Source organism: Stenella coeruleoalba (assembly GCF_951394435.1).
Source record: "Stenella coeruleoalba genome assembly, chromosome: 14".
NCBI lineage: Eukaryota > Metazoa > Chordata > Mammalia > Artiodactyla > Delphinidae > Stenella > Stenella coeruleoalba.
This window is the reverse complement of record NC_137160.1, coordinates 1,219,983-1,234,460: the sequence shown is the minus strand read 5'-3', so window position 1 is coordinate 1,234,460 and position 14,478 is coordinate 1,219,983. Positions and strand designations below refer to the sequence as shown.

The 14,478-nt window shown below is 58.0% G+C and overlaps 1 protein-coding gene across 4 annotated transcripts in view; it reads left to right on the top strand.

Moving 5' to 3' along the window:
* NFATC1 (nuclear factor of activated T cells 1) overlaps positions 1 to 14,478 on the top strand; it is a gene marked incomplete at its 5' end in the record, with an annotated part of 101,918 nt that overhangs the window by 15,512 nt on the left and 71,928 nt on the right. For all 4 annotated transcript variants that reach the window (XM_079943513.1, XM_079943511.1, XM_079943514.1 and 1 more), the window contains one exon: positions 14,235 to 14,394. In XM_079943513.1, coding sequence (XP_079799639.1) covers positions 14,235 to 14,394 — 160 coding nt within the window. The remainder of the gene's footprint in view (positions 1 to 14,234; positions 14,395 to 14,478) is intronic.

Sequence of the window (14,478 nt, the reverse complement as noted above, 5' to 3'; positions counted from 1 at the left end):
CAAACCCCACAGACGGGGCGGCTTAAACAGCAGGCGTTTATCCCTCAGGGTTCTGGGGCCTGGAGTCTGCGATCCAGGCACCGGCGTTGAAGTCCTTGGACCAGGACCACCCAGGGGCCTTGCCCTACCTTGACGGCCCCTGTAAAGACCCCACATCCAAGCGCGGTGGCCTTCTGAGGTCCTGGGGTTAGGACTCCAACCTGGGACTTTTGGAGGGACCAGCTCAGCCTGTGACCCCTGGTGGCAGATGGGGTGGCTTCCTCAGGACCTCAGCAACGGGGAGCCTGCGGGAACGCGGGTGTTTCTGGGGGGTCGTCCTGCGTCAGGACGCAGAGCTGCTGCCTGCTGTCTGCTCTGGGGTCTCGGTGATGATTCCCTGGTTGAGTGCCCTGCTCCATTTATCTCTTGGTCCCAGAGCTCCAGGCGAGGTGTGACGCTCCCGGCGTTCCTGTGAGTTCACGCCAACGAACGCTGTGAAGGCCCCACACTTCCCCCCGAGGGTTTGAAGTCCACTTTTCCCTCTGTTTTGGTTCCACATCAAAATGTGTTTCCTGGTCCCTGGCGATGTGTTTCCGTGTGATCCCGTCAGCAGGTGCAGGGGGTGGGGGTGGGGTGGGCGGCTGGAGGCCACGGGAGAAGAGAGAGGTCGAGGCACTCACCTGCCGGGAAGGTGGCCAGACTTCCTGCCCACGGGGTCTCGGGCTGCCCAGCCGGGGTGCCCAGTGCTGCCAGGCTGCGACGTGTGGGGTGGACGGCTTATCGGGACAGATCCACCTCCCAGCCTGTGGTGCGGCGCCTCTGGGCACTTCTGCTTCCGTCTTGCCGGCGAAAGGAACTTTTTAATGAGAAGTGAGCAGCGTCACTCTCTACCCAAGGAATTTGGGGGCCGTGGGCTCACTGCCCCTTTGGGGTCTTTCTGTCTGTACAGCGTGCGTGGCTCGCCCGTGTGCAGAGCCTTCTGATGGGCCCGCGGGGTCACGGAATGCTGCTGAATTCTTCCCACAGGAGGTCTGTGAAGCCAGCAGCAGTGTTGGATGGAAGTTCATGGCTTTCAACTAAGACTTTAGACTTATTTTAGCGCCTCAAGAGAATGACGCTTCTGCGCTTAAAGCTTTGGGGAAACGCAGGCGGCTTGTTTTAAGTGCCCCCCGCGCTCACGTCCGACAGGCCGCGAGCCTCTTCAGAAGGGGGCGGTCTTCCCACCTCGCTTCCTTCTGTGGACGAGAAAGCGATTCCGCCAAGGATGGTGCCACGCGGCTCCCACGATCGGCTGCGGCCGTGAGGGTGGAGGCGACCGGCCGATTCCCACTCCCGGTGGATTGTTTCTCCTTGGTGGCTTTCAGAGGACGTTGTATTGTCCCAAAGGAACTAAAGTTTAAATGTCCGTTGGTTCAAGCGAACGTACTTGAGCGTCTGCCCTGGGCGAGGGTCCGTACCCAGGGTCCTCGCTGTGTGTGTCCAGTGAACTTGTGTTTCCTTCAGGATAGGCTCGGGGAAAGCCCCAACTTCTGAGGTCTTAATGTCTCTGTCTGTGCCCGGCATAACCTCTGGATTTGCCTTTAAAGGGGCAAAGTTACACGAGGAATGTGTAATACTTAAAAGGAAACTAGTTTTGGGAATGCGGAGCATTTTAAGGTGAGCCTTTTGTGACATCAACAGCACACGTGTTGAATTAAATTCCTGCAGACAGACTTTGCTGTTGTGATTTGAGTACTTAAAGAGTGGACTTTCTTCAGGGGCGAGGGCCCGCGATGAACAGGGTTACTTGGGGCTACTGGGTTCAGTGACCCGAGGGGCTGCGTGTCCAAATCAGTATTTCAGACGCGGTTTCTTTTAGGTTGTTGGGTCCGATCGATGATTTTAATAACATCCATAACCTTTATGCTGTGTCTAACTGTTAGTTTCCAAAAGTCCGATGAAACTACTGCTGACTCTGACTGCATTTTGTAAGTTGTTTGAATATTTCGGAGTGTATCCTAATTTGGAATAAGATTAAATGAAGCCGGAGGTGGTAACAAATCCAACTGCACGTCGTTCCGCTGGGGCAGCCCTGGCCCCGCCCGTCTGCACTCGGTGGTCTCCATCGGGCCAGCCCACGCGGGCTTCTGGACCAGTCAATCACTTCTGGGTTATTGTCTCTCTTCTGACCTGGCAAAGGACCCTCAGCCACATCATCTGAAGATCACAAAAGGAAGCTCGCTGGGGACTCCCCTGGTGGTCCAGCGGTTAAGACTCTGCGCCTCCACTGCGGGGGGCTCAGGTTCAATTCCTGGTTGGGGAGTTAAGATCCCATATGCGGCACGGCCGGAAAGTTAAAAAAAAAATTTTAAAAGATTACCAAAAAAAAAAAGGAAGCTCACTGATAGCGAGCTTTAAAAAGAAGACAGTTTGTGGGGAGGTCTCTGCACGGTCCCCCTGAGCACTTGCTTACAAGACCCAGCGCCAGGGTCACGTGTTCAGGCCCCACTAGTAAGAGGTAGAGCTGGACTCATGCCGTGATTAGCTCACCCCAGAGGCGCCCCTGGCTGGGCCCCTGCTCCCCGTAGCCCTGACGAGTTTTCCCTCTAATCGGGGGGCGTCGGGGAGCCTGGGACCTTTCTCTGACGTCCGCGTCCTGCTCCCAGGATGCTGGTGGCGCTCGGGGAGGGTGGGAGCCCCGCAGACAGAGGTCCTCACGAGGCCAGAGGCTGACCTTGGCCACAGGCCTGCAGAGGCTCCTGCAGGTGAATTCGGAGTCTGAGTGCAAGACCCGGGCTGTGCGTTTCTGCAGTTGTGCTTCCTTGCTGCAGGACTATGTGGTCTCAGAGGCCCAAACCCTCATCCCCGCGGGGCAGGCTCTTTCTGGTTTCCCAGAGTTCACAGCTGACGCCAGAAAAGGTGCTCTGTGTACTGACTTCCAACTGGAGAAGTTAGCCTTGCAGATTCAGCTGTGATCTGTGGGTTTGTGGCAGAGGGAGAGGCTTCTGCTCCACCTTTAGGACCCTTCCCCCAAGGTGTACGTGGAGGACGTAGGCCCTGATTTCTCTTTTTTTTTTTTTTGCGGTACGCGGGCCTCTCACTGCTGTGGCCTCTCCCGCTGTGGAGCACAGGTTCTGGACGCACAGGCTCAGCGGCCATGACTCACGGGCCCAGCCGCTCCGCGGCATGTGGGATCTTCCCGGACCGGGGCACGAACCTGTGTCCCCTGCATCGGCAGGCGCACTCTCGACCACTGCGCCACCAGGGACGCCCTGATTTCTCTTTTTGATGTTGTTCTGTGAATGTCTATTTTTAGCCACGAAAAGGAGAAAGAGGATCTCAGGTACTTTTGCGTTCCTGGAGAGGATAAAATAATTTGAATCTTTGTGGCTTTACACACAGATGTTTGAGTCTAGCCCTTGAGCTCTGCCATGTTGGCTGATCTTGTAGATAATCCGAATGTCCGCAGTCTCGGCTACGGAACCATCAGCTCCTGGCCTGGTCCTGCTCCCGCCGGGCCGTCCACCCGTGTGCGTGTGAAGGCTGGGCTGCTGCGCTCAAGGGTCTCCCATCCCGGGGCCCCTTCCCGGGTCTCCAATCTTGAGATTTTCCAAACCGTGAGGAGACTCGACCAGGAGCAAGTGTCCAGTGACGACATGCACGAGTGACCACAGACACAACAGAATTGCTTTCTGCTCAGACATTTTCCTCCGAGGAGAGTGTGGGGCGCTCGTCGGGGACCCCACGCACCTGCAGCACACCTGGGCTGGGCCTCCGGGGAAACAAGGGAACAGTCCTGCCGGAGACTGAAATGTAATCGTGAGGCAGCTTTAAAACTCGGCCTTCCGTGAAAATTAATGAGCAAAATTGTATTTATATGTCATGATGGGCTTTGCTTTTTAAATAAATGCTTCTAAAATACCTTCTGGGGCTTCCCTGGTGGCGCAGTGGTTGAGAGTCCGCCTGCCGATGCAGGGGACGCGGGTTCGTGCCCCGGTCCGGGAAGATCCCACATGCCGCGGAGCGGCTGGGCCCGTGAGCCATGGCCGCTGGGCCTGCGCGTCCGGAGCAACAGGAGAGGCCACAGCAGCGAGAGGCCCGCGTACCGCAAAAAAATAAAATAATAAAATAAAATACCTTCTGGAAGCTGGGGCTTGACCCACAGCATTGAGCTAGCTGGGTTTTGGTAAAGAAAGCGACCCGCATGTTGTTTTTCCCTCTGAGGTTTCCCGTCTAGGTTCGTCTGTGCTCTGAGCGCCCAACAGGCACCGGCTGCGAAAACCCTCACGACTGGAGCACGGAAGCGGTGCATTAATTACGCCCTGCGTCCAGTGCTCTCAGCGACGGTGCCTTTGTCACTCCGGCCATGTTTTACAGGCTTGTTGAGGTGGATGGTTCTGTCCTCTCCCTGCTCAGGCTTCATGTAGATTTAAGCGGGCTGTTTCCGGGATCTGACCGTTCTGCTCAAGCCTTGGAAGCCCCGGGGCCCCTGGGAACGCCTGATTTTCCTCCAAGAGTCACTTCCCACAGGTGAGCGTAGCCACCTGCAGGGCAGTCACACCGTGATGATGCCTGTTTCCCCTGAGCCCAGAGCTCTGCAGGGCTGTCGGGACGTGCGTGCACTGTGGCCTCAGCATCCCTCCCCGGGGACCTGGGCTCGGGGCCAGTGAGCTCACGGGAGGCGTGGATGGGTCTCACTTTACAGATGGGGAAACTGAGGCACTTGGAAATTGCTAGACACAAAACGAAAGACAAAAGGCTGCAAGGCTCCAGTTGCCGAGTCTGGGGGTGCGGGACGAGGGTGGTCACTGCAGGGCTCAAGGCTGGGAGGATCCAGTGATGGCCGTGAGTCCCCCACTGCGGGGGCACGTCTCGGGGCTGGACATGCACATGTAGGTGGTACTGGCGTCCCACTGTTTTATTTCAAGTCGGATGTTATGGGGGGTGGGGGGAGGCGGAGTCCGGGGTGCTGCGGTCACTCGCCCTTGGTGTCCAGAGAGCACGGCAACGGGCGCAACGCCCAGCAGGCTGTGCCTGTCGGGCACGGGGTCTCCTCTGGCCTGACCACAGGCTGAGCTCTGTTTCAGCGAGACCCTCGCTGGGGCCGTGAGCTTCTCTAGTCCTCAGGGAGCAACGTGCCTGATGCAGGTACGTTCCTGCAGATGATCCGAGAAGCTTATTTATTACGTCCTGAGCCCCTGAAGTCTGTTTTAAACTTAGAGTTTGGAAATGGAATGGTTACTATTTCATGACTGTCCAGGGTTTTCTGTGGGTCCCCTATTAAAACAGATTAAGGGTGAACTCTGGGAGCTGCCCCCTGACGGTCCTGGCATCTCTGGGTAGAAATCAAATCCGAGTGTCAGTTTCATGGCTTGTTTATGCCCCATCCCACACTAGCTCGGCGATTCTGTTTCTTGGTTTTTATGAGCAGTGTGGCAGGTATCATCTGAGCTTTCTCAAGCCCTGTAATGACTGGTTAGCAGCAGGCTCTAGTGGCATCTGAAAAGGCATTTGGGGCCCAGTAACAGTCACAAACTCGCTGGCATCTGCCCCCTGTAACAAACAAGAGGGTCTGTGGAGAAGCAGAGGGACCACCTAGAGCTCAGCTTCCCGCGGGGGTCCTCACCAAGTAAACATTCCTCCACCCATCCACCCACCCTTCTTTCCATCCACCCATCTGTACACCCATCCACCCATCCACCCAGACATCCATCCACCCACTCAAGGCATGGGCCCTCCCTGTGCCCTTTGTTCCACTCCAGTAGTGGACGTGAGGGAAAGGCGGCGTCCTCCCTTGTCTAGACAGTTCTGGTCCCCGGGGACGGAGGAACTGGGTGCAAATGCAATTGTCTAGTCTTGGGTCAGGAGGAGAAGCCCCAGTAGTTTGAGAAATTCCTCCAAAGTAGCTTATTTTCCACCTCAGCTGGATTTCTGGACAAGAGCTCTTTGTGTCCCACTGGGCTGCCCCCACATTGAGTTGTAGGAGCATCTGGTGTCCTTAGACGTGTCTTCTCTCGGGAGAGGTTTTAGGAGTTGGAGGGCTTGTTTTCCTGGAGAACAGAGGGCCAGCTCTGTGAGAGGAGGGCCCCGCAGCGATGCTGCCCTCTCGCGAGCCGAGGAGGAGACCCCAGGTGGCTGTCCGCCCGGGAGAGGGGCCAGGTCCAGTCTGCCTGGGGGTCCTGGAGGCTGCCTGGCTCCCCCCGTACAGGTGCAGGGCGGTGGGAACTGTTGGGATGCAAGTTTGGACTGCAGGGCCTGAGAGGCTTACGTGAAACTGGCCTGTTTTGGGGGGGGCGGCGGGGGGATGAGTGGTGCAGAGTAAGGATGACGGCAGTTTTCCGGAAAGCTGGAAGGAAGTCTTAGCCCCTTGGATTTCTCCACACCCTGTGCGGTGGAGCCACTGAAAGCAACGGATTCTTATGAAATTCCTGAATTGATCATTAAGAAAAAAAAAGAATCTCTCCACGGTGGCCTCGCTGTTCTTGTTCTGAAAGTTCCAGGTCCACGACTGAGTTTGAATTGGATTTCTGAGCAGACCTGGGCCTGGCAGAGCCTCCGGGAGTGTGGAGAACGAGCAGGTGGCCCTTCCTGGGCTGCCCACCTCCCGAACACGCCCCAGGCACTGCACCCCGTCCGTGCCCCCCCAAGTCCCCGGGGCATGGGGACAAGTTGGGGACCGGTCGGGAACAAGTCAGGGCCGAGGTGGCAGCAGGGAGGCATCTGGCACTGGTGTGACCCAGACAGGGCCTCTTGGGGGGGATCCTGGGCCTCAGGACAGGTCATTGGCCGCAGAATCTCGGGGTGCGGGGGCCCTGCCTACAGCACCCGACGTGGGGCTCCCTCCTCTCGCCTCGCCCGCCTCCTTGCATTGTACTGCCCGGCTCTGTCCCTCGGCCCCCTGTTCACCCACCAACGTCTCCGTAAAAGCACTTTTCCAGCCTCCAGGAGTGGTCAGGGCATCTCCTCCAGGCCACCGTCCTCCTCGTGGCCAGTCCTGTCCCCGAGTCCCCTCAGCGCCATCTGAGTGACAGTGCAGAGGAAGCCGGTCCCAACAGCTGGGGGTGACCACCCGAGACCTCCGGGCGTGAGTTCCTGTCTGAGGCCCGCCCCCCAGTCCCATCCCTTCCAGACCCATCAGACGTGCAAGGCCAGCCCCGAAGGACTTTGGCCTTTCGTGGATCACAGCCAGCCCCTCCCCGAGGGCTGTTCCCTGGGAGGGTGGGTGGGTGGGTGAGGACGCCACCCACGGCCCGCGAACCTCTGGGGGGTCATCAGCGGAGAGGTCGGCTTCTCCAGGGCGCCCTCCAGGAAGGCCGGCCTTTCTGGCATGGGAGGAGCTTCCTCACCCATGCCTCTTGGGGGCCCCAGGGGCAGCTGGGTGGACCTTGGGGCGAGGTGTGTGGTCCCGGCCAAGGCTTGGCCTGCGGGAGCCCCTGCTTGATTAAATAGCTGAGAACTGAGCTGATGACCTTTTTAAAATTGGAGGGGAAAAGACAAAACACAGCTAGTAAGAGGCGGCCATGGGCTCCCGACCCTGGGAAAACGTGTTGCTTTAAAGTTGGGGTGATGTCCTTCCCCTTCTGCTCTGGTTCTCGCTCTCATTCGGGCGGACTTCAGTCCTGCCAAGTTCCGAGTTTGTAGCTTCAGCTCTTTTAGAAACAGAAGAGTCCTGAAAGCGTTTACAGTTTTCTTCTAAGTGATAAGTCCATGTGAGCCTTAGGTCTCAGAAAATTCGGAATTGAAAGGATTCTACCCAAACCATCTGAACCAAAGAGCAGCCCCCTTCCCGGGTGTCTACCCGGAGGGAGAACTCCACAGCACAGGGGCTTTGCTGATGCTCTTGTCTCGGCGCCTTGCAGTGGGATGTCCAGTGCACAGGGGTTCTCTGACGTTGAGTGGACAAGGCCTTTTTTTCCGGGAGAAGGTTCCGGAAGGGCTCCAGGCTCGAGTGCAGCCAGTTTAGGGAAGTCGCTGCCTCTGACTCAGTCACCGAGCTCGCCAGGGCGAGAACAGGAAGGTGAGAAAGTAGACGGTTTCGGGGGTTTACAGTTCACATCCTTCACTGTGGAGACTGTTCAATGGTGATAAACAGAGGGCAGTGAATCCCTGACAGCTCCCGGCCCTGGAACATCACTGGGGTAACTTGAGTGCCTGTTTCTCAGCGTTGCTCTTTCGCTCTGTATCACAGAAAACCAAACTGTACGCGAGTCAGAGACTAGTCCTGGGCCGCCATGCCCACGCCTAACGGACTGACTACTTGTGGTCCTCTTGCCTCACCCCGTCACCCACACCTGTTCCTTGGCAGTAACTCCCAGACCTCGTGAAGTCTTACCCATCGATATTCAGCGTGTCTTTCAGAGATGGGGGCTCAGTTTTAGAAACGAATCATGACCCCGGTAGATACCGTACCCGACACTGATATGTGATTTAAGGGAATCCCTTGGTATCACCGAGCAAGCGTCCAGACTCCCCTGGCGTACTTTCTCCGAGGTGGTCGGATTCCAACTCCAGGCCTCCCGATCGGCTCAGGTGCAGAAATCTCTGTTTTCCCCGCCTCAGCTGTAGGGGCTCGGCAGGCCCCAGTCCGGGGCACCTGGCACACTCCTCTGTCCCTGGCGTTTGCGGTTTTTCCTCGAATTGGTGCAGAATCGGGGCCCTGCTGGGATCTGACTCCGAGTTTTGGCGAAGTGGTGCGTGCCGTTCCCTCAGAGGCGGGTTCCGGCGTCTCCGTGGTGGCAGCAGCGGCCGATGAAGTGGTTTACGTGGAGAGGCCTGGGGTGAGCAGGTCCAGCCCGAGCCCCGCCCCGCTGGCCGTCGGGAGCACAGAGGGGGGTGGGGACGGAGTGAGGCTCTCCGGAGCCCTGAGCCCTGCGATGACCTTGGTTTTGAATCAGTGCGAATGGCCTCCGTCCGTCTGTGTCCCCGCGGCCAGCCGCGCTCCAGGCCGGGTCTCCTGTGCTGGAGAAACACGTCATTGGCAGGCTGCACCCGCGGAGACTGGCGGGTCGGCGGGTGTCCCTGGGTCCTGCTCAGGGCCGGGTTTGGCTGGTGTCGAGGCGTGTGCAGGCGGCCGGCGGTGCCGAGGTCAGAGCTGCGGTCTCGTAAACACCTGCTCCGGGGCGGCACAGCTTTTGCTGAAGCGCGGGAGGCTGTCTGTGAAATCCTTTGTGTGCTGGAAAGACTGCCCCGGACTCGCGGGTACCCAGGGAAGCCCCGAGCAGGTGACCACAGTGGCCGGGCAGGGAGGAGGGGCCCCGGGCAGCTGGGGCAGGGCCTGGATGGGGGCGGGAGACACGGGCTGAGAGAAGTTCAGGTTCGTCTCGGGCTCTGCATGCCCGTGGGGAGGTGGGCTCCAGGCTCCAGGCCGTGAACTAAGCGTCAGAAAAGATCCTTCACCCTTTTCCCGCATGAAGGAAGCACAGAGATTCGATAGGACACGAAAGGCTTTCCGGTGGGAAGTGGATGGTGGCAGCAGCTCCAGGAGCAGGGGATTCAGATTGGGGCCCAGGGGGCTCCCCAAGGGAGTCGCGTGACTCCCTTCCTTGTGTCACACGAGCCGGCGTCCCCAGCCTGGAGGCCAGGGCCAGCCAGGCCAAGCCAGGCTGCTTAACACCTACTCACAGCGGGGCTCCTGGTGGCTCGGGGAGGCCATGGGCCTGGTCCACCCCTCGGCCCTGGGGGTGGGGTGATGGTGCCGGTGGTAACGGGTGGAAACCGCAGGCACTCAGCGCCGACGGGCACCAGCGTCGCTCCTCGGTGTGGGGGGGCGGTGTGTGAGATGCGGCCTCCAGCCTCCTCTTCTTTAAACGGGAGCAAAAGGAACGTGACTCAGGTCCTTACGTGCCAAGTGCACAACAGCCAGTTAGAAAAACCTTCTATTTGCAAGAACTCCAGACTCACAGAGAGTTGCAGAGCGGTCTGTGTGCCCTTCAGCCAGGGTCCCCAGCAATGACAAGTTGATATTAAGGACAGTGGCCGTCATCCCGGAGTGGCCTTTGGAGACCCCGAAGGAGCCAGAGTTGGGGTGTGGGGGGCCTGGAGTCCCACGTTGCCATTAGTCAAACGCGTGTAAGAGGTCAGGGGACGTTTGAGAGGCCTGGAGACTTTCAGAGCCGTTACCACTGGGGGTTCAGAGTGTTTCAGTTTATTGTTACCACGTGATGGGTGCGTGTTACAGCGTTACAGGAAGATGCAGCCTCAGAGCGCCCTTCCCCGTGTGGTTTGGCAAAGATTAAATCCGTCGGGCCCTGTGTCGGCGAGGCCGTGCGGGGGACCTGACCCCCGGGAGGTGCCAGGAGCCCCAAGTGTTCACGCTCTTTGACGGAGGCTGTGGATCTGTGCTGAGGAAATGACCGGAAAGGCCACCAGGATCTCAGGCTGGATGTTCACACCTCTGGTACTGATAAGAGCAACAAATTGGGGGCAACCCCCAAGTCCGTCCACAGAGCACTGATCAGTCACCTGCAGGACAAGACGTGACGCTGAGATCAAGCCATTTTTGAACAATGTGCTAAACTGCCCAACATGTGATCTTTACGTTAAAAGCCACAGGGCACCGCACTGTGTGCCTTACGTTGTTAAGCTCTATCCCTCTTGTGTGAAAATACTTGCAGACACACGCCCAGCTGTGGAGGTAGTTTCTCTGGTTGCTTATGAGATGTGTACGTGTGTGTGTGGAGAGAACGTAAGGCAGCTTCTGTTCGTACAGATCAGCGGGATCTTAGATTCGAATTGAACCGCGTGCTGTCTTGGCTGCATTGAGTGTGGCTTTGTAAAAAATCCAGTTAAGTTGGAGGTGAGTTTGAAGTTCTTCAGCAGCCCTGGGCTGAGGCCATGAGAGAACTCTCCTGATGTGGTCCCCGTGGCGGCTCCTCTCCAGGTCGCTGGTGACCCCCAGGAATGACGCTCGGCTGCGGGGCCCGTGAGGGGGTTGGGCTGGGACAGCGCAGCCGTGAATCACCGTCCTCGCGGCAGGGGCCGCTGCGTCTTGGAACATTGCTTCCAGTCTTAGGCCTTTTCTCTGAATCAGAGATACATTTACAATTTTTGTGGAGTTGCCAAACTCATGCTGAAAATGTCCAACCCCAAACAATAATTTAAATTGTCTGTATTACAATATTTATTTTGCGGACCATTCTAACTTTAAATTGTCTGTATTACAGTATTTATTTTGCGGACCATTCTAACTCGAAACTGCGCTCACACTGTGTTGCTGGCTTTGTCCGTGATTCAGGAGCCAATCATTTCCCCAGATCTATTCCTCTATGGCGTTCAAGTGCGGAGCGGCTCAGAAGTTGCTTGCCCTGCGCAGACGGCGAGGGATTGCACTTTCCATCCTTCCTTTGCTTCTCTTTCCGTCGCACACTCTCGTTTTTTAATTTCCTGGGAGTCAGATGAACCTAACTTTTATTTTGTTTCTCATTTGTTTCTTTTCTATTTACAGCAGAGGACAGTGTTTTCACTTAGACCAACAGTATGTATAAGATAACAGAACAGATTAGTACGTTGGATATTCTAAACGGAGATGTGGTCCGCTCCCTCCGGGCGGGGTGTGCTGAGCTGGGCGGTTTGTCTGGGGGTCGGGGCAGCTCCCGTAAGATGCTAGTTACCGAGGGCCGGCCTCGCGCTCGAAGCCCGTGGCTCGCTGGTCCTTCGTCCTGGCGGTGTGGCCGCATGTGTCGCTGATAACACGTCAAGAAAGTGCTTCTGCGCACCACAGCCCGGGAGACTGCCAAACGCATCGCGGAGCTTCGCCCACCAGGAAAACTCCCATCCGATTCTGTTTAGCGTTTCTCAGAAGCCACCTGGCACTGGGGGCGGGGCGGGGGGCTCCTGCGCTCAGCCCGTGACTTGGGCGTTTCCCTAGTCTGGGCATCTCGGAATCTCTGCGCACACACGTGTCCCTCCCATTCTTCTTGGTCACATCGTCTTGAGTTTTCCGAGGCTGTACTTAGTGAGAACCGGGGGGCTGGGGGCATCTTGTTGACGTGGAATCAAAATGTAGACAGCAGACGGGGGCCCGGCGGGTGGGCGATGAGCATCCCACCCGCCTGTGGTCTCGCTTCCTAAGAAATCTGGGTTTAGGTTGGCCGTTGAATAGAGGGTTTTCAAGTGCAAGTTGGTCCTGGAATCTGACATGTAGTCTGGAGGAGGGGCTTCCCAGGGTTGGAAGGCTTTCCATGCAGACGGTGATTTTAGGTCCCAGCAGGGTGGACACGGGGGCTGAGGGACACACTCCAAAGCCGCCTCCGTGCCTGCACGGAGGTCCTGGCCCCTGGGGGGCGCTGGTCTTCCCCACCTCCACTGGAGTCTGACTGTTGGACACGCCCACTTCACTGTATCTGCGGTGGATTCCAGTTAGGATTTTAAATTTCTCGCTGCGTCGACACAGATGCAGCCTCTTCTCACGTTAGAGCCTTTGATTTGCTGCTCGAAGGTCGAGCTCAGGCCCACTGGGAGGCCCGTCCGCCCGGGTGGCATCGGGGCTGGCGGTGTCCCTGGGACCCAGTGAACACTTTATAGTGGGGTGTGGTGTGCGCGGCCTGCGTCCCGCCAGGCTCTCAGCAGCGCCCTGTGCTCTCAGAGGAGCCCAGCGGGCGGGGCTGCAGAACCCGAGGGTGGACAGGGTGCCCGCAAAGCTGAGTCAGCAGTAACTGCACATGCGTGGCGAGATGATTCCGTTTCTGCCGTCACTAGAAAACCACGAATGCCCGGAAATATACTGTCCTTTCCAGGAGTATTTTGCATGTTTTTTAGAAATTACATGTTTGATTCCAATTCAAGCTGACTTCTGGGCTTTTTCTCCTTTCAAAAAGTACCTTTATTCTATCTATTGTCTTGTGTTTTAAAAATCACCCTGATTCATCGTCTGAGATGAGGCGGAGAGGCTGGGGGACGTTTCGGGGAAGTAGTGTACCGACTCCTTCCAGGCTGAGACGCCACGAGCGCTGCGTCCGTGTGTCTGGGCCTCTAAACAAAACCCACCCTTCCCAGCCACCTGTCCCAAACAAGCCGCCAGCACGCACGGTCTCTGCTGCATGCGCGGAGACGGACACGTCAGCGACAGGCGGAGCGGGGCGAGGGGACAGTGGCGCCCAGACGGCGGAGACTCTGGGAGCAAGGGCACCTTCAGCGCCGTGTGTGGAGGGCGAGACCTGGGCGCCTCCCGTCCACCCCTGCGGGGGCAGGGGGTCCTCACACTGCCCCCGCTCTGCAGCCCTCCTGGCCGGCCCGGGCTTGGCTTCCAGACACTCTGAGGTCTGACGAGCAGCATCTCTGTTGGGTCAGGTTCTGCATCCGAGAGGGGAGGGGGAGGGGCTGTCACCGTGGGGACCAAAGCCACCCCACCCCCACTGGGCGCTCATTGTAGGAAGGCAGTGGGTGGGCCAGACCCCAGCTCCTGTGAGGGCCTGGCGGCCTCTGCCTGTGGACTGTGGCTTTGGGGGTCAGCCTTTTGTCTTTTTACAGGGCAGGACCCTGAAGCATGTTCTGTAGGGAGAGCAGGACCTTTGGCCTCACGTGGACCTGGTTTCAGGTGGCAAATGGCCTCCATCTCCCGTCTGTGCAGTGAGACTGTCAGTGCCCCAGAGATCTGAGCTTGTCGTGGGCCTCGTGGACCCCTCAGGCAGGGCCCGGCTCACTCCCCTCTCCCCTCTTCAGCCTCCAAGTGACAAACCCGCCTTGCAAATCTGCCCTGGGCCCCAGGGCCGCTCCCTTGGTTCTGTGGTCTTTGTCTGCAGCTCACTCGTGCCCTGGGTGGGCGGCTGCCCAGTTGTCGTGCACGGAGCACGGGATGTAGGGGGCTGGGCGAGATTGCCGCAACCCCGCCATTTTATCAGGGGCCTGGCGGCACCCCCGACGGTTCACTCCTGCCCGCGGCCAGCGCGCGTGGGACACGGGAAGGGAGCCAGGCCGCCCAGTTCTGAGGCCAGGCTGATAGAACTGTGATTCTGAAAAGGTCTTTAATTCTGGAACCTATCTTATTAGGGAGGTTAAATAATTTATAGGCCTATCGTGAAGGAAGGAAAATATTTTAAGGTCGTGTGGGAAAATGTTTCCGTCTTATTCAGAAGCTCGTCAGGAAGGCCTGACAAGGCTCTGGGCGTCCATCACGATCGGGTTGCCGTTGTCTGTGTCAGGCCGTTATCCTTATCGATGGGAATTTCAGATACAAGCCCGGCAGGATGAGCTGCTTCCCAGGGCCCCAGGGTCTTAGGTGGGTCTGTGGTCTGCGGGAAGCGTGGCATGAATGTTTAATGCTCTGTGTTCCATTTCAGCCCGTCTCTCCCCGCCCTCGACTGGCAGCTGCCGTCACACTCAGGACCGTACGAGCTGAGGATCGAGGTGCAGCCCAAGTCCCACCACAGAGCTCATTACGAGACGGAGGGGAGCCGGGGGGCCGTGAAGGCGCTGGCCGGAGGACACCCCAGCGTGCAGGTATCCGCTCTGCTCTGACCCCAGGTCCTGTCCCTGCTGCAGGGGCAGCAGCTGGGGCTGGTTTAATCCAAAGGCCACTTTGCG